The sequence below is a fragment of the Ambystoma mexicanum genome, chromosome 8, assembly GCF_040938575.1.
Source record: "Ambystoma mexicanum isolate Mex_15411 chromosome 8, UKY_AmexF1_1, whole genome shotgun sequence".
In the NCBI taxonomy this organism is placed as follows: domain Eukaryota; kingdom Metazoa; phylum Chordata; class Amphibia; order Caudata; family Ambystomatidae; genus Ambystoma; species Ambystoma mexicanum.
The window spans coordinates 401,743,099-401,762,648 of NC_090929.1; the positions used below are offsets into that span (position 1 = coordinate 401,743,099).

Below are 19,550 nucleotides of genomic sequence, written 5' to 3' on the forward strand. Positions count from 1 at the left end.
AAGTTAACCAAGAGGGAGGAAAATAACACTATCACATATTGCCTGGCTGTGGATGGATCTATTTTATACATATAAAAGACTATAATATATGCTGCCAACTCAAAACCAATGATGGACGCTTTTGTGATGTCAGAAATACGATGTGTTCATGAAAGTGATTCCTCTTTGGTTCAGGAGAACATTTATCATTGTAAAACGTTTCACAGACAAAATTCATGATTTCTGCATCAAACTTGTGGGGAATTGATGTTTTCACAAAATTGTGCCTACTACTATTAGTCGTATGCTTTTTGGGTTGTGATAGATTTGTAGTAACACGTGGATATTGTATATCTAATTATTTTCGTTTTTAATCTCATCATTATGCATTAGCTATGTTTGCCCATAACCAGCACACTGTTGCCGTGCACTTAGGTGTTAACATTTGTTATGTAAATCAGCTAAGTTATGCCTGCTTCTTTTATGTGAAAATATGTTTAATCATTTTTTTAAAAAAAAATGAATACTATCGATAGCACATATATAGCTATGTTACAAACATGATTAAATACATTGCATGCAAGTGTCTGTTTGGGGACTTCTTGTCACAATACTATTTTTATATTTCAAGATCTAAAATCAATTGTCCTTTCTTATTCCATTCTAATTGCATTTTCCAACTTTGTTTATTTTTCTAGTTTTGCAAAACTCTACTTCCCAGGTTTGAACTCAACCAAAGATTTCCAAAATGCAAGAAATCTAAAATGTGTCCCACAGGGTAAGGTTCAAAAGGTAAATCTATGAATTCATCAAAGACCACCTCATTGGTATATCATCATGTCAGATTCACAAAAGTCCATTCCAATCTTTAGTGAGAGAAAAGACTTAGAATGCTATGAATAATGCATATGTATCTCGATTCAATTTATTGTGTATGTTCTGCAAAATGTTTTAGGAAAACACAAAATATATGAAGCTTGCAAAAAATTATTATGTTAGGAAGATTTGTAACGGGCACCACCACCCGAAGGAGATGATTTTCCGTGGCTCTAAGGCCAGGGTACGAGGTCCTTTCGTCGCGGGATGTTTTTTCGTGGGGAAAAAAAACATCCATTTATTTAGAAAATCAGGGGTTTGGGGGTACCCTCCCCCACCAAAAAAGAAAAATTCAATGGTGCGGTAAAATGAAATGACATGGAACCAAGGCCAGAGGGCAGCCCATTCCATAGTCTGCTGGCAGCATATGAAAATGACTGCCCTCCTACAAGGACACAGCGCACCATTGGGACAGCCATTAAGTTGGCATCGCCTGAGCACAATGGTCTACCAGGGACATAGGGAAGAAACTTGTCCTGCAAATACTCAGGTCCCTGTTTGAAAAAGGCACGATGTACTAAACACAAAGCCTTTAATTGAATCCTCTGTGCTACTGGAAGCCAGTGGAGTGACCGGAGTACCAGGCTTATGTGATCTTCATAAGGAGACACGGTAGCCACCCTGGCCGACAAGTTCTGCAACAACTGCATGTGGTGAACCAGCCCGAGAGGCTGTGCCAGATAAAGTGCATTCCAATAGTCGATCTGACTAGTAATCAGGGAGGACACCACTAAAGGCTGCAAATGTTCAGGCAAAAAAGGCAGGACACGGCGCAGAACCCTAAGAAAGAAATGACCAATCTTACAAACCACACTAACCTGTGGTGACATTGGTAGATCAGATGAAAATAGGAGCCCTAAATTCCTAACCACCTTCACCGGAGTGGGAAAATCACCCATGGTTGAAGGCCAGAGAGAACTCATCCATTCAGCAGCAAACAGAGAAGAACCCACCACCACCAAGACTTTGGTCATGTCCACATTCAGCTTCAGCCAATTCGCTCTTATCCAATTTCCTACTGCTGACAGACATTCCCGAAATTCAAGGGACACTGTACCTGAATCCTGAGCCAAACGGACCAGGATCTGAGTGTCGTGGGCATAGGAATAGCAACAGAAACCGTAGGAACGGGTGAGGCGAATCGGCGGCTGAATATAGATATTAAAAAGTATTGGGGACAAGGCCAATCTCTGGGGAGCCGCACAGGATAAAAACAGAAAAGAAGAAAGAAAAGGAGGTAAAGAGATAGATTTGCCCCTATTAGCGAGAAAGGATGCAAAGCAGCTCAGGACGGGTCAGAGAGGCCCGCCGTCTGTAGGCGAGATAACAGGACGGCGTGGTCGACTGTATCAAATGCCGCTGGCAGATCTAATAATATCAGGGCTCCCACACCACCCTGATCAGCTAACATAGTAAGATCATCGACCGCAGACACTAGGACACTCTCGGTGCCTCGAACCAGGCGAAACCATGACTGAAAGCGATCAAAGAAGGAAGATGACTCAAGAAAAGAGGAAAGCAACACACCAAATGTTGTATAAGCTGCCACACTATATACCTATGACATGCATGTAAACTGTACTGTCTTAAGTGAAACATGACCTTCCCGCAATGTTAACATGCCAGTCTTAAATAAAGTTTTTTTTAAAAAACAATATCTGCTGGATGAACAAAAATCCCTCTATCCCTTCACCAACAGTACTGTGATCCTGTGTGAAATGGCAAACCAAATTCGGGCACCCTCCTGTTGTACAGCGCTCTGCTGCTCTTGGGCTAGTTTCGCAATATAAGCAAAACAATTAAATCAAATAAATGTCAATTAAGAGCACTTTGTGGCGAGACAGAAGAAGGACAAGGACTCTGAGGACGTTCTGTACTCCTATTTATTAAAACAAAAAAGGAAAGACCTAACTCTCCATAATCAATGGGTGATCCCTATCCACTTTACTAAGGTGCTTGTTTGTCAGTTGTGAATGTCGAAAGAAACCACTCCACTGTCCTCCCTCTTGATTTGTCACAACTATTTTCAACTTCTCTTCTTAATTTTCCCTTCTGCTGACCCTCATCCCATTTGTTTATATGTACTGCACCATGAAGCTGGACTATGGTATTCTGAGCTTTACAAATTCAACAAACTAAATAAAATAAACTCTAAGAAAAGAGGAAAGCAGAGGGGCTATTAGAGACTCTAATAGGTTCATAGAGAAAGGAAGCAGCGAGATAGGGCAAAAATTAGCCAAACACCGACACATCCAGTGAGGGTTTCTTAAAGATCACTGTAGCCTGCTTTAACTCCGGCGGCACCCAGCCGTCCCGGCAAGAAGAGTTAACCGCCTCAACGACATACGTAATTATATCTGGCAGAATCTTTTTTTAAATGGCCAGAGGAATTGGGTCAGAAGGGGCAGCCAACTTCAAGCGCCCTACAACCTGATGAACTTCAGCGGCCAGGAAACTGGGAACCTATTCCATCCCCTACTCACAGCGGGTAAACTGTCTCCAGTGGTGGTTGTAGCAGTCACCTGCTTATTTCCTGAGATGTTGGTGCGAATATCGGCTACTTTAATATAGAAAAATTCAGACAGCAAATCGCACCAGGTCTGAGAGGGAGGAACCGTGGAAGAGAACCGTGAAGGCGAGGTGAAAGATTTAACTACAGAAAAAAGCTCCTTTGAATGGTTAAGAGCAGATTTCACCTTAAAGGTGAAGTATCCTTGTTTAGCGGATATTACGTCCTGATGGCAAGCTCTTGAGAATTCATTATTTAAGAATCTAACACAATTAGATCCCAATCATACAGCAATTAATACCCAATCAATTATATGTTTCAAACAGACTTTGTAATTGACAATAATATTAATATAATTAACGATGAATAATACTATTATTTCATTTCTGTAGTTATAAAAAATATCCCTAAATCTCCCTCCCAGTCTGTAAAATACACACATAAAAAACATTTCTTTGCAGAGTCAGGGACATGTTCTCCGGGAACCAGATTAAAACCTTTGAAGAATGCAAAGAGGACTTTGGCCTAGCGGAAAATCAAAGATATGCATATGTCCAACTGAGACACTGGCTGGCAAACCCAGACATGAAGCACACAGTCTCCTGCTACCTGATGCTTTTTGAGAAATACCTAAACACCAATACAGGAGAGAAGAAAGTGGTAGCAAACATTTATAGGCGTGTCAAAGAGGGGGAGACTCCCCTGACCAGAATATATATGGGGAAATGGGAAGTAGACACAGGGTCTATAATAGACACAACTGAATGGGCAAAACTATGGGCGCAAATACCAAAACTGACTAGATAGCTCCAAATTAGAGAGATCTGGATGAAGCTAATCGTGCAGTCTCACTTAACCCCAGTCAGACTGCATAAAATATACCTGCAAGTGACTCAACAATGCTGGAGGAAGTGCGGAGAGATAGGCACCTGGAGCCATATATAGTGGGATTGCCCAAAATTAAACCAGTTCTGGGAAACCGTCCACAAAGCAATTGAGCAGTTGTTGGGAGTTAAGTTCAGAGGAAACAGGGGGTTAGCATGATAGGGTTAAACAGGGCCCTTGGGCAAATCCAAACAAAGGTGGATCGGAAACTTTACATCATCTTTATTATGGCGGCAGTACTGGTCCTAGCTCGCAAATGGAAATCTACACAACTCCCCCTAGACCATGAATGGATTGCAAAACAATGGGCGCTCCTCGCCATGGAATTGCTAATATACTTGCTACAAGGGGACCACTCCAAATTCAACACAGAATGGGCAACGTTGCTGAGATACCTTTAAAGACGGTGCACGCCGGGCATGGTGCCGTAGAGCTATGGCCCTTGTGGGAATAATTGCTAACCTGGAGGACGAGGACCCGTAAAAGACACGTAAATAACAGTACCACCAACCAAAACGGCTGAGACAACAACTCGACGAAGTAGCCACAGACCAATACCTGAGTCTTCCAAGAGCTGCTCCGGACCACAGTGGCGGGGTGCCAAGAGGGGAGGGGGCAGGGGGAGTTATTGTTGTTGTAAAATTTGAATACTGCTAATAAAAACTTAGTGGGAAATAAAACACATTTCTTCGAATGGATTGTGTCCTGCCACGCATTCCGTATCTTTGATATTTCCAATGTCCAGCTTTGCTGCTTCGTAATTATTTTTTCAGCAGGGGGTTCTGTGCGTCGATGCCTGTTGACCAGATGTTCCTCGGAGGCCTCTGTCTCGATGTTGACGTCACCAGAGGTATTTGTAGCACGCGCAGCGCCCATTGGCTTCAGTGCCATTTTTCTGCACTTACACTTGGGATATGGTACGCTTGGTTCCTTGATAGGAATATCTTCGATATTTCTTTAACAAATTCTTAATTCTTTGAGTGAATCCATGAAGAATGGCTTCGTCTTCGGTGTCTTCCACTCCCAGGTCGGGCTTCAAGAAATGCTTTGACTGCGGTGCAAAGATGCTCGTGATGGGCCCCCACAGGATCTGCCTGTAGTGTCTGGGATCGACTCATCCATCATCAGAGTGTGAGGACTGCCTATCCTTGATGGCCAAAGCCCTGAGAGAGCGTAGAGGGAAGCTTGTGGTAGGTAGGAGCCAAAAATCCCCTTCAACTCCATCAAAAAAGCAAAAGACTTCGGACGAGTCGAGAGCAGTTGCTCCTTGTCACAGAAAGAATACACCTTCTCGGTCACAAAGTGGTTCACACAACTCATCGCCCTCTGGACACTCAAAGAAACAGCGCCATAGATCAACATGTTCCTGGTCTACAAGTTCCTCACCGGAACGGGTTGTTTGCCCTACTAAGTTTAGTTCACCGGCCCAGTGGAAAGAGTGTTAAAGGTGTTTGAGAACATGGTCTTGCACCCCTCGGCTACACCCAAAAGCCAAGCTCCGGTCAAAAGATCTCGTAAGCACAAATGCTGTGTGTCTTCGGACCCGTTGGGTACGACTTCTCGAGAGCGATCGAAAAATCCCTCGAGTCGAGAGAAAGTCCCTGTGAGGACTGAACCATCAACGGCATTGACGCCGAAAAATTCAACACCATCAGGATCGAAAGGTGCGTCATCGACGCCATTGGTGCCGATAACTTTGGAGAAGCCATCTTCGCTTCGAGCGTCGACTGTATGGACTGATGAGGAAAAGACAGCTCTCCCAGACGCACCTGGGACTGTCCTAGTTCAAAGTCCTCGCCTTTTGGCTTGCATCCACCTTTCAATGACTGATGGACAAACTATTACAGCCCTACTCTGATTTCTGTGGCGCTTATATTGACGATATCATAATTTATAGTAAAACTTGAGAATACCATCTTTTCCTTCTCTTTACTATTATGAGAGCCTTCAGAGAAGCTGCCTTACTGCCAATCCATCCAAATGCAGACTAGCCCAATCAGCCGTGTAAATACCTCAGCTTCTTTGTAGGGAATGGCAGTGTCCAACCTGTCACAGGTTTCCCCCCTTCTCACCTGTCTTTGTTGTTTGTGGCAGTTCTTCAATGGAGTTTTCTTTCATAGGGTTCGCGTCTTGTATAACCTTGAGTGCAGGTCCTCGGGTTCCAGCGTGCATTCAGCGTTCCGAGTCCTGGGAACGTTCAGATGTCCGGGAAGTCTGAGGAAATCCAGGAAAACAGTAAAGTGCACACGGAAGACGAGTGCACGGAGATCCAGGATGCAAGGAGGACAAAAGGAGGGGGAATGAAGGAGGAGGAAATTAGGGGAATCGGGAACGAGGAATCAAAGGAGAAACACAAGCGAACTACGGCAGCACACGTCTAGCCACGGCAAGCAGTAGCGTTGAGACACGCAGGGCCACGGGGCGTGTCTGCTTTATAGAACGTAATGCGTACGGTGCGGAAACTGGGGAACAGTATTCTGCGTTCGGCGGCCATGTTGGGAGTACTGTTGAGTGCAAGCCCCTATGGGTCAGGGACCAGGAAGTCCAGAAAGGACGCGTCCAATGGTTCATTACACACAACCCCAACGCGAGAAAGTGAAGGCCGTCCTAGATAGCCGTGCACAAACTAAAAGAGATCTCACAGCATTCATTGGGTTAATCGGTTTGAATCCTGGGACCTGGGGCCCTTTTAGACAAGGCAGCAATACTTAGAGATGGATGGGGGTGCAGAACTTACTCATACATCAATAATCAAAACCGACTCAGGAAGTTGGCAAAACTTAGTACTGTTTTATTAACAATTATCTAAAACAGATAGTTACAACGGACATCAACGGGCGTTTGTTCGATTTCTCGCACTCAAAGCATTTCATGAAAAAACAACACTCCTATACTACACATTCGTCACTACTGACGTCATACTACGTGGCAAACTAAGAAAACCTACTTTGGGATATAATAGGCTATAATAATTCCTTATCTTTGATATTTCCCAATATCCAGCTTGCTGTCTTCAGAATTATTTTTCAGTAGAGGGTGCTGTGCTGTGCGTCGAAGCCTTGTCGAGTCGATGTCCCTCTGAGGCCTCCGTCATAACATCGACGTCACTGCAGGTATAAGTAGCACGCACATCGCCTGTTGGCCTCAGTTCCGTTTTGACGAGTGGAAAACTGTCCTGTTGTTTGACAGTTACTCTCCCTGAGAGAGCGCAGACTGCAACATGCAAGAGAAGTTTTACTGCGGGGTAGTTTGGGAGGGGCGATAAGGAATATATGGGAGGAACATCCAGTCGAAAGAACGTTACCATACTTAAGTAACTTGTTCTTTGAATGGATTGTGTCCTCCCACGTATTCCTTATCTTTGATACACTCCCAAAGCAGTTTATATAATTTGGAAGAGGAAGGAACATTTAATTCAATGTGATCCTGTATGTATAGAATGCAAAACTGCTTTTCTAAAAGCAGAATCTTGGCACGTGGAGGAGTCTAGACTAGTATTTATTTAAAGGTGTGCACAGATGACCATGTGGCAGCTGCACATATATCCTTTATCGGAACTCCCCTCTGCAAAGCAGACGAAGTTGCAACACCCCTGGTTGAATGAGCTCTTAGATGTTCTGGAGGGTCTTTACCGGCCAGCCTGTAACATTCTGATATAGTTAAAATAATCCATATGGAGATGGTTGGTTTGGTGATAGTTAGACCCAATTTGTGACCTGAATAGCCCACAAATAATTAGTCATTCTGCCGCAGTTTTGCCAATCTGGAATGTAAAAACTCAGTGCACGTCTAGGATCGAGTCTTTCTTCCTCTTTCCCAGGATGTGGTGGAGGATAAAAAGATGGTAATGTAATTTTTTGAGTAATATGAAACTCAGAAACCACCTTGGGGAGAAAGGTAGGCTTCACCTTTAGAACCACTACGTCTTCATGAAACAATGTAAGAAGCCTTAATGGATGAGAATGTAGAGGCTCGAAAGGAGCACCCATTAGAAAGTTTAAAACCAAGTTGAGATCCCACAGTGGGACTTGAAAGGGGGTCGGAGGGTAAACTCTAATTTTTTTAAAACATTTTATTGAGTTATAAACACAACCAAACAATACAAACCAAACAAACAGTGCATGTTCGAACAGTTTCATTACACTTTCTTAACTTCTAGCCACTAATTCCCTTATCCCACCCCCCTTTACGAGTCTATTGCTTTAAACATTCAGTTTCCGCATCCTGTGGTACGGGCTCCTCTTCCGCCGGGTCACCTATTGACCCAAACAGTTCGGCTATCAATGATTTCCAGGCCATCAGGGACTCAGTCTCCTCCTCCCCCCCTGTGCTACTCGCTTCTTGCCATACCATGGTTTCCGCTTCCGCCCATTTTTGCAAATCTCTCCACCACACCTCCACATTTGGCACTTGGCATTCTCCTTTTTGCAAGCACATAAGCCAGATCCCTCAGTTTACTCGCATGCCTGAGCTTCTGTGGTCTGGGTAAACCTTAGTTAATCCCTTTAAGCATTGTATTACCAGAGGAATCTTAAAGTAGGAGACTTCCTCTAAAGTGTGCTTAAAAATAGAAAGCGCTGCCAGGTATCCCTTGATGGTACCAATCTGGGGCCCCAGATTTGCCAGATGTAATAGAAAGGATAACACCACCAGTGTATTACATGAGAAAGGTTCAACATTCTTATTTCTGCACCATATGCAGAACTTTTTCCAGCGGCAGCGGTATAAAGATTTGGTTGCTGGCCTTCTGGCCGAAAACAATACCTCCATTGCGTTGTCCGGGAGGTCCCGAACCTTGCATCTCAGCCACTCAGAAACCATGCGTGAAGGCTGAGAGTACTGATATCCAGATGGAGAACCCAAACCTCCTCTAGCGAGAGAAGGTCCTCTCTTTGTGGAAGACGGATCGGAGGGCAGATGGTCGTGTCCAGAAGGTCCGGGTACCACGTCCTCCTTTCCCAGTCCGGGGCGATTGGGATCATGGATTTATTGAACCTTCTGAACCTCCTGATTACGTGAGGAATCGCAGGGACTGGAGGAAACACGTACAGGAGTGGAAATTCCCAGTCCACCACAAACGCGTCTCCTAGAGCTCCTCTTGGGGGAAATTCCCTTGAGCAGTACAGTACACACTTTCTGTTGGCACTGATCGTGAACAGATCCACTTGAGGGGTTCCCCAAAGGGTGAAGATCTCTTGAAGGACTTCCTGAGCTAGTTCCCACTCATGGGAGACTGTGCTCTGCCTGCTCAGTGTGTCCGCCGTTGTGCTCTTCTCTGTGGCTAGGTGAACTGCTGATAGATTCCTTGCTGTATTGCCCAAAACCAAAGCTTCATTGCCTCTCTGCACAGTGGTAGTGACCCTACACCTCCTCTTGTGTTGAGGTAGTACATGGCCACTGTGTTGTCTGTCATTATCAGGACCTTCTTTCCCCGTACAGATGGCAGGAAGGCCTTCAGCGCTAGTCTGAATGCCCTCATCTCTGAAAGGTTGATATGTATTTTGGACTCCCATGGAGACCTACATCTGCTGATGGTCAAATCGTTGGTATGGGCTCTCCACCCTGTGAGTGAAGTGTCCTTCACTACTGTTATCTCCGGCCATCGCTGCCAAAAAGGATCTCCTTTCAGAATGTTCTCCCGACAGGCCCACCATTGAAGATCCAGTGAGACTCTGTTTGGGATTTGTAGGAGATCCGACATCCTTCCTGGGAACTGTGACCACTGGGTCCTGAGAGCCCACTGGAGAGATCTCATTCTCAGGCGAGCCTCTGGCACCAGAAAAATGCAGGATGCCATGAGACCGGGCAACCTCAGAAAATCGAAGGCCGGTAGATGTTGGGCATTCTGGAAATTTGTCACCATGTGCAGAATGTCTTGAGCCCTCACCTCTGGTGGTGAGGCTTTTCCCAGGGATGCATCCAGGACTGCACTGCTAAATTGGAGTTTTTGAGATGGTATCATGTGGGACTTCTTGAAGTTGAGGGAGAAGCCCAGCTTGTGAAGAGAGTGACAGGTGGAGCTGAGATGTTCCAAGGCTTGTTCCGGAGAACTGGCCCTGGTCAACCAATCGTCCAGGTAGGGGTAGACATGAATCCCACCTCTCCTGAGACTCACTGCCACAGCCGCCATTAGCTTGGTGAAAATCCTCGGGCTGAGGCAACACAAATGGCAGAACCCGAAACTGATAATGAGAACCGCCAACAGCAAACCTCAGGTACTGTCTGTGCTTGTAATGGATTGGCACATGAACGTAAGCATCCTGGAGGTGCAATGATACCATCCAACCCTGAAGCTGGAGGGACTGAAGGATCTGCGAAAGGGTTACCATTTTGATCTTGTCCTCCCTGAGGAACTTGTTCAAGTCCAAGATGGGTCCCAATCCTCTGTACCCCTTGGGGATTAGAAAATATGGGGAGTATCAACCCTTTCTCCTCTCCGCTACAGGTACTGGTTCTATCGCACCTTTCTCCAGCAGGGTTAATATTTCCTGCATAAGGAGCGGATCTGGAACTTTCAAAGAGTTGTTCCCCGGTGGGTGACTCTGAGGTTTTTGCAGGAAAGGTAGGCAGTAACCATGGGCAGTTGTTTCTAATGCCCAAGCATCTGAAGTAATAGCCTTCCATTCTATCAGATGTTACGACAACTTGCCTCCTACAGCATTCTTGTGTTTGAAAGACCTCAAAGAGGTTTAGGGTCGGCTGACGCAGTGGCTGAAGCGAAGGCAGCCGCTGCTGTTGCGGTCTCTAGTACCTCTCTCCCGTCCACCACAGGGGAATCTTGTATGTCCTCTTGAGCTGGCTGTTCTCTGCCCCTTCCGAATTCAGAATAATAGTGAAAGGACCTACCACTCCAGGGTGCACCTGTGGGGCGATTTGGAGTTTGGCTTATTGCAGCTCGATGGGATTTGGCCGCTGCCTTGGAAGTTTGCAGCTTCTCCAAACTCTCATCAGCTTTATTTCCAAATAGATGTGTGCCGTTAAAGGGCATGTTGAGAAGTCTGGATTGTACCTCTGGGCAAATACTGACTTACGCAACCACGCAAATCTGCGGATCACTGTAATAGCCGCCATAGCTCTGCTGATGCTGTCAACAGAGACGAGACCAGTCTGGAGGGATTCACACATAGCGTCTTTCCCATACTTCGGGGATATGGTCAGCCGCCATAGAAATGCACTCCCAAAGGGTGTGGGTAAATGTCGCTAGCGTGCACATAGCATTGGCAGATTTTAAAGCCATACTGCCGCCGAGAAAACTTTCTTGGCCATGGCATCATAGTGTTTATCATCCTTGTCCTGTGGTATCGTGGGATAGGCATTTTGGCTACCTGAGAAAGTGGCTGCCTGTACTACCAGGCTTTCTGGTGTAGGATGCTTTGAGAGGTACGGCGGGTCAGAACTAGAAGCTCTGCATTTGGCGATTTGTTTTTTTATTTACGGCCTGAACAACCTCAGGTGTTTCCCAATTGGACTTCACTCTTTTCTGCAAAGTCTGATGGAAAGGGACAATTGGGTCCACCTGTGGCCCTTTGTCTAATATATCAGATAAATCGTCCTGTTCAAAAACAGGCGTGGGTATGGACCATCCCATATACTCCATGACTCTTGTCATGAGCTGTCTGTACATTCCTTCAGCATGGTCCCCAGGATCTGCCCTTCCAAAGTCCATTTCAGGAGAAGTATCAATACCACTCACCTTATGAAGACAATCTTGCAAATTCTTCATGTAAGATTCTTCGGATATAAGTTCATCCGGCACAGATGGTGTCCCATATTGCAAACCAAAAGGTCTTTCATCTTCAGAGGACTCCTTTGGATCTTCATAAATTGAAGATAGTGTTTTAAAGTACTCTGTCCGTGGTTGTGATGTATACGTTTCTTCAAATGAAGTAGGTGTTATGGAAGTCATAACGGGAGCCGAAAACGTCGAAATCGTCAATGTCGACATCAATGGTCTCGACACAAGTGCCGATGGTTTTGATGGGATCGATGATATCGTTGATGTCTTCATGACTCGTCTGATGATTTACATTTAGAAGGGACAGAAGCAGATTTTTTAGGCTTACCTCTTGCCAACTTCCCTCTGCGCTCTCTCAAGGCCTTGGCCGTCATCGACAGACGGTCCTCACACTCCGAACATGGATGTTCTGACCCTAGACACCACAGGCAGATCCTGTGCGGTCCGTCACGGACATTTTAGCATCGCAGTCCCAGCACTTCTTAAATTCGGTCAGAGGAGTGGATGGTGGTGATGATGAAGCCATATCGCATTGAAAACTCAATGAATTTTCAAAGAAACTCAAAGTTAATTTCTGACTAGGAACTAGGCGTTACGTTACCAAAGCTGTGAAGCGTGGAAAAACAGAACTGAGGTCAACGGGTGCTGCACATGCTAATTATACCTGCAGTGACGTCGACGTCAAGACGGAACCCTCTACTGGAAAAAAAAAATTGCAAAGACAGCAAGCTGGATATTGGGAAATATCAAAGATAAGGAATGCGTGGGAGGACAAAATCCATTCAAAGTTTGTTTCTTTTTCACGTTCATGTCGCTTCTTGACAGACCACCTGGCTCACCGTGGCTTCGATTCTTGGTGCTTGGGCAGCCAGCCTTTCTTGCATTCTCCTTCGCCATCAGCTATTTTCAACTGCGCCACACTTCAAGCCCTTTCCATTCACAGGGTCCAAGCTTGCTAAAGTGCATTGTTGGAACATCCAGATTCTATATATTCCTATGAGTATACATTGACACATCGCCACAATCTATTCACTACGTAGCCAGCCTCAGGATTACTTCGTCTACTTGCGTTACAGCATCTGTACAATTGTAAAATGACTTTGCTTTTTCTTCAGTGTTTCTTCACATAAGCATCTTCATTTCAATACCGAAATGTTTCTTTACTTCGACACCTCATCCTCGGGTCTTATAGAATGTCTATATTCTTTGGTAATTTGTGTCTTTTCTGGGTGCGTCAGTTCTGTTTCGTATGACCTCACCAGTCTTCTTTCCCATTTATATTCATACTTCTTCCGGGATTTTTTCCAGAAGACCATTATTTCTTTGTGAATGAATATAGGATTTTCTCAATGGATACCTTGTCGCAAGGATTCTTTGCAGTATAGGCATCCTCCCTGGTACTGCGCATGTCGCAATTTCCGGTTCCCAACATATAGGCAACATGGGGGTGGAGCTTTTGGTAGGGGTATTTGGCTCCTCCTCTACACTCCCCCCTTCATCGACCGCTCTCATCAATCTTCACATCGAGACATCATCGTCTGAAGAAGTGCTTCTTTGGAGTCCATACTTTATTACTCCTTTCAAGCATCCTGCTGATTTCACATGTTCATCAAGACTCCAGGTCATAAGGCTACATTGTCCATTGGGACTGCAGTAGACCCATCTTCCCACTTCTTGTGGTTCTTTGTATACAGGAACTTAGTTCCCTCAGGTGCATGGGTACTGGCCTTTACGTAGTCTGATTTCTTCATCTGTCAGGTCTCTAGGTTTGAATCCTGACTCAGCATTAGTCACAATCTTCATTCGTACCACTTTCTTTGCAGTCTTCTTGAATTGTGTGATTATTATCCTAATCACACAGAATCCGAACATGATCATCACCAGCAGGGTTCCAAGACACTTGCAAAGGTTCACCATCCATTGTGGAACCCATGAGAAGATTGATGCAAACCAGCTGTCATCAGCAATGTCTTCCACTACATCTTCCATCTTGACGTGCAGGTTTGTCAGCATCGTTATGGTCTCTGTCAAGGTACCATTCTCGTCATCGTGCAAAGGTATGAATGTGCAACATGATTCTACGATTCTGGCACAAACACCTCCATCCATAGCTTTAATCATATCCAAGACATATGTGTCCTGAAGGGTCATCAGATGTATGACTCTTAGCTCCTCCTTGATAGCATTGAATCCCTTTATGGTGGTGTTAATCGTCTGCAGAAACTCCCATCTGGTAATCTGCAACCACTTGACATTTGCCATTGTCTGGATCCCAGGCATAATGATAACAGTAAAAACTGAAGCAGTCTTGCTAAGCAATCAGCGTTCATATGGAATAGCATCAAAGGCCTCTATTCATTTGGCTGAGAAATTGTTTTCTCTCTTCATTCGATTAAGGAGTTCAGCGGATCTCCTTCCTCAGGTGAGCCTCTGCTTTTGGAAACTCGCCAATGTTCAGGTCACTTTTTGGAGTCACCAACGCTGGAACATGAACAATAACTATAGAACATAGTCCACCTCAATCTCTGGGCAGCTTCATGTAAGCTCTGGATCCACAGGCCTAGTAGTGTTCCATTATCATCACTGTCCCATCTTTCATTCCTGGGACATCGAAGATTCAACCTCACTGCTGATTTCTCCAAATTTTCTCGTGCCGTTGTTTCTGAAGCATAGTTCTGTACTAGCCAAAGACACTATCTGCGACGGCCCCCCTTTGTCTTCGACCCACATCAGAAGCTTTGCAAGTCTCGGCCAGAGAGGTTTGCATCCTTTTTCCACTTGTTCGATAACTGGCTTGTGATGACCGGTTACTGCCACAGCTCTGCATACGACTATGCCTTCTTCCCAGCCATCTGGAGAAAGTACTGTTCCCCAGATTTGCATCTGGCTTCTTTCCTTGCAGCTTCAAACTTCTTCACCAGTCTTTCCTTGACAATTGAGTTTACTGTTTATCGCCCATTTAATTCCAGCTCCCTTTATACCAGGCTCTTTCTCTTGTCTTCACATCTTGGACATAATCATCTTCTTCTGGAGCAGACCATTCTGTCACCCATACCAAGGATGCCGTTCGACCCTGGAGTTGACCTCTTGTATGACAGAGTGCAACGTGAATCAGCAATGAGCTTTTTGAACATCTATCTCAATAGCTATGAATATCCTAGACTTTCCCATAGCATGAGGCAGGAGAGCACATACATAGCAATCCTCCTTAGAAGTATTTTTTCCCACTTCTTTCATGTGCTGATACCACATGTTATCCCCCAACTGTGCTGTACTGTCTAAGTAGTCATTTCATTCATAATCATCCTCCCTTACAATTCGCTTGGGTCTCTTTTTTGCCAAATGATTCCGTACATAATGACCATGGAGTAAATCAAAAACAGACCTCCCTCCAAAGGGAAGCCTAGGGCCACTTGTCACAGAAATCAGTGCCTTCACATGTGTCACTGGTGTAGGAACAATCGCATACAGCCTTGGCCTTCTAACAGTGTTTAGTTCTGCAAAGGTGACCGAAGGGGGAAGAATTAATGGCGCTCCTTCCCTTTTGGGGGAAAACAAAGTAAACAGTGTGGATAAATAGAAACCGAAAAATGATAATGGATGCTGAACAGGCATATATTATGCACCAATATATCAGACCCCACCATCGGTGTCTCTCCACACGTCGTTAACTCTGCTCACTTTCTGGAACTTTAATACTTTCAATAGATCACATGATGCCTGTAATTACTTTTAAGGAAGGGAAAATTCTTTTTAATCAGGCAATCTTGTTAAATGCTCAGGTAGTTGTCTGATTTGCTCTATAATTTCCACAAGTATCCGACTGATTGCAGGACAATTTATAAAATCTCGTAGAAACACATACGTGTTGGTGTTACGCTAAACAAGATAAGGATGAACTTGAAGTATATAGTAAAATATCATGACAAGAAGTCTGTGGGCATCGTCATTAGACAGAACCATTTACATGTCCAAAGAGAAACTCAGTGAGAAACCAGTCAGGGAACTTTTCCCTTTTCCAATCGTAGAAAAGGAAGTCTAGATCGGTCTTTTTTGCTTCAGCACTCTTAAGGTCCAATGTCAACAAACTCCTGTGTCTCAAAAATGGTAACTTTCTCACTTCCTGCTATAATATCTATAAGGAGTGTTTCAGGGGAGCCACAGTGCAAATGTACACTTTCGTCTATCTCTTGGATAGTCGTTGTGTCCTTCTTCCTCGTCATCGATCAAGTCTACACATGCTGAACTTCTTTGTCTTAGCAAAAACAAAGAGGTGATGGCTGGAAGGTTTAGACTGAATCTTAATCACTGGCATTGCTCGGGGCAACCCTCCAGACCATCGTTCTTTGCCTGCCAAGCCATTACAGAAGGGGAAAGACGATATGCAAATCAGGCTTGGCCCCACCCCAAAAGGGGCAGTCCAGCCCGAACTGCTAGGTCACATCCCTTTTGCACGAGACCACAAGCCTCCCCAAACATGTTTCACCCTTGTTGAGGCTCATCAGTGAGGAGTAGCTTGGGTCTCTAGGCACAGCAGGCACAGCACCCACGTCTGGGCATACCCGTCCCACTCGGGGTGACAAAGCAAAAACAAAGAGGTGATGGCTGGAAGGTTTAGACTGAATCTTAACCACTGGCATTGCTCGGGGCAACCCTCCAGACCATCGTTCTTCGCCTGCCAAGCCATTACAGAAGGGGAAAGACCATATGCAAATCAGGCTTGGCCCCACCCCAAAAGGGGTAGTCCAGCCCAAACTGCTAGGTCACATCCTTTTTGCACGAGACCACAAGCATCCCCAAACATGTTTCGCCCTTGTTGGGGCTCATCAGTGAGGAGTAGCTTGGGTCTCTAGGCCCAGCAGGCACGGGACCTAAGTCTGGGCATACCCGTCCCACTCGGGGTGACAAATCAAAAACAAAGAGGTGATGGCTGGAAGGTTTAGACTGAATCTTAACCACTGGCATTGCTCGGGGCAACCCTCCAGACCATCGTTCTTCGCCTGCCAAGCCATTACAGAAGGGGAAAGACCATATGCAAATCAGGCTTGGCCCCACCCCAAAAGGGGCATTCCAGCCCGAACTGCTAGGTCACATCCCTTTTGCACGAGACCACAAGCATCCCCAAACATGTTTCGCCCTTGTTGGGGCTCATCAGTGAGGAGTAGCTTGGGTCTCTAGGCCCAGCAGGCACGGAACCCACGTCTAGGCATACCCGTCCCACTCGGGGTGACAAAGCGAAAACAAAGAGGTGATGGCTGGAAGGTTTAGACTGAATCTTAACCACTGGCATTGCTCGGGGCAACCCTCCAGACCATCGTTCTTCTCCTGCCAAGCCATTACAGAAGGGGAAAGAACATATGCAAATCGGGCTTGGCCCCACCCCAAAAGGGGCAGTCCAGCCTGAACTGCTAGGTCACATCCCTTTTGCACGAGACCACAAGCATCCCCAAACATGTTTCGCCCTTGTTGGGGCTCATCAGTGAGGAGTAGCTTGGGTCTCTCGGCCCAGCAGGCACGGGACCCACGTCTGGGCATACCCGTCCCACTCGGGGTGACAAAGCAAAAACAAAGAGGTGATGGCTGGAAGGTTTAGACTGAATCTTAACCACTGGCATTGCTCGGGGCAACCCTCCAGACCATCGTTCTTCGCCTGCCAAGCCATTACAGAAGGGAAAGACCATATGCAAATCAGACTTGGCCCCACCACAAAAGGGGCAGTCCAGCCCGAACTGCTAGGTCACATCCCTTTTGCACGAGACCACAAGCATCCCCAAACATGTTTCTCCCTTGTTGGGGCTCATCAGTGAGGAGTAGCTTGGGTCTCTAGGCCCAGCAGGCACGGGACCCATATCTGGGCATACCCGTCCCACTCGGGGTGACAAAGCAAAAACAAAGAGGTGATGGCTGGAAGGTTTAGACTGAATCTTAACCACTGGCATTGCTCGGAGCAACCCTCCAGACCATCGTTCTTCGCCTGCCAAGCCATTACAGAAGGGGAAAGACCATATGCAAATCAGGCTTGGCCCCACCCCAAAAGGGGCAGTCCAGCCCGAACTGCTAGGTCACATCCCTTTTGCATGAGACCACAAGCATCCCCAAACATGTTTCGCCCTTGTTGGGGCTCATCAGTGAGGAGTAGCTTGGGTCTCTAGGCCCAGCAGGCACGGAACCCACGTCTGGGCATACCCGTCCCACTCGGGGTGACAAAGCAAAAACAAAGAGGTGATGGCTGGAAGGTTTAGACTGAATCTTAACCACTGGCATTGCTCGGGGCAACCCTCCAGACCATCGTTCTTCGCCTGCCAAGCCATTACAGAAGGGGAAAGACCATATGCAAATCAGGCTTGGCCCCACCCCAAAAGGAGCAGTCCAGCCCGAACTGCTAGGTCACATCCCTTTTGCACGAGACCACAAGCATCCCCAAACATGTTTCTTTGTCTTGACTTGCTTCCGAATGGGTTGGTGATATGTCGGCCTCTCCAGAGTAGACTTTCACATCTCCCAAGTGAATCCAAGCTTGCCTCCCTTGAACTTTAACTTCTGAAGGAGTAATGTCTTCCAATATATAAAGGCCACTAAATCTGTGTTTGTGCCACTTTCTTGTGAGGTTTCTAATTAGAACCATGTCTCCGGCAATAAAGTTTAGGAACACATAGCTTTTCAAATCTGGTTGCTGTATTGTCTTAATCTGCATCCTGAGACCGACACCCCTTCCGCTTGAGTTGTTCTGAAATGACAGAGATTCCAACGGTCATACATGTTAAGTACGCATGTAACTAATTTCCTAACAGTTCTGCAGTTGTCTGGGCATCACTCCCAGTCCTCGATGGAGGAGTCAGAGGCGCTCTCATCTGCCTCCCAGCAACTAGCTCATGGAGTGTGAGGTGGTGGTCTGAACCAGGCTGATTTCTGAATGCATATAATGCAAGGGGCAGGCAATGCAGCCACCCCTTCTTCAGTGTCAATTTCAGCTTTGCTATCCTTTCCTTGAGAAAACCGTTGAGTCGCTCACATAAACTGTTCGCTTGCGGTGATCAAACAGAAGAAACTTGTGTTTAATACTAAGCAATAAACTTCATAACTGTTCTCAAATTCCACTATAATATGCCAAAGGTTTGTACACCAATGTGGTTCTCTGTGTGAGTACTGCTGTCATAACTGTTCCATTTGTGTGCGAAAACAAAAAGAACTCCTCAGAATAATTGGGAATTACTAAAACTGAAACTGAAGGAGGGCAAATTGTTTTTTTCAATTCATCAAACCCTTCCTCCATCTCCTCAGTCTATTCAATGTTTTCCTTATTCACCTGTGTGTTCTTCAGAGCCTGCCATAGGGGTATTTAAAAAAAATGTTTTGGGCTTTTAATGGTTTTTACAAGCAAAACCTTAAACCATTATGACACACTTAATTTTTTTGCGTCAAGTTAAGACTCATTACTCCAAGTTCATCATTTCATCTGTATAGAGTTAACTAGTTCACATGATAAAATCTTCTGGTTATTTATCCAGTTAATACTTATTATTTTCTTTTATCGGTTTGTTAAAAATTTTGATGAATAGTTTCACC

General features: G+C 45.5%; 1 protein-coding gene across 1 annotated transcript in view; it reads left to right on the forward strand.

Moving 5' to 3' along the window:
* Window positions 1-19,550, forward strand: part of C8H9orf43 (chromosome 8 C9orf43 homolog) — a 906,643-nt gene that overhangs the window by 344,258 nt on the left and 542,835 nt on the right. The window contains exon 4 of the mRNA XM_069612161.1: window positions 678-771. Coding sequence (XP_069468262.1) covers window positions 678-771 — 94 coding nt within the window. The remainder of the gene's footprint in view (window positions 1-677; window positions 772-19,550) is intronic.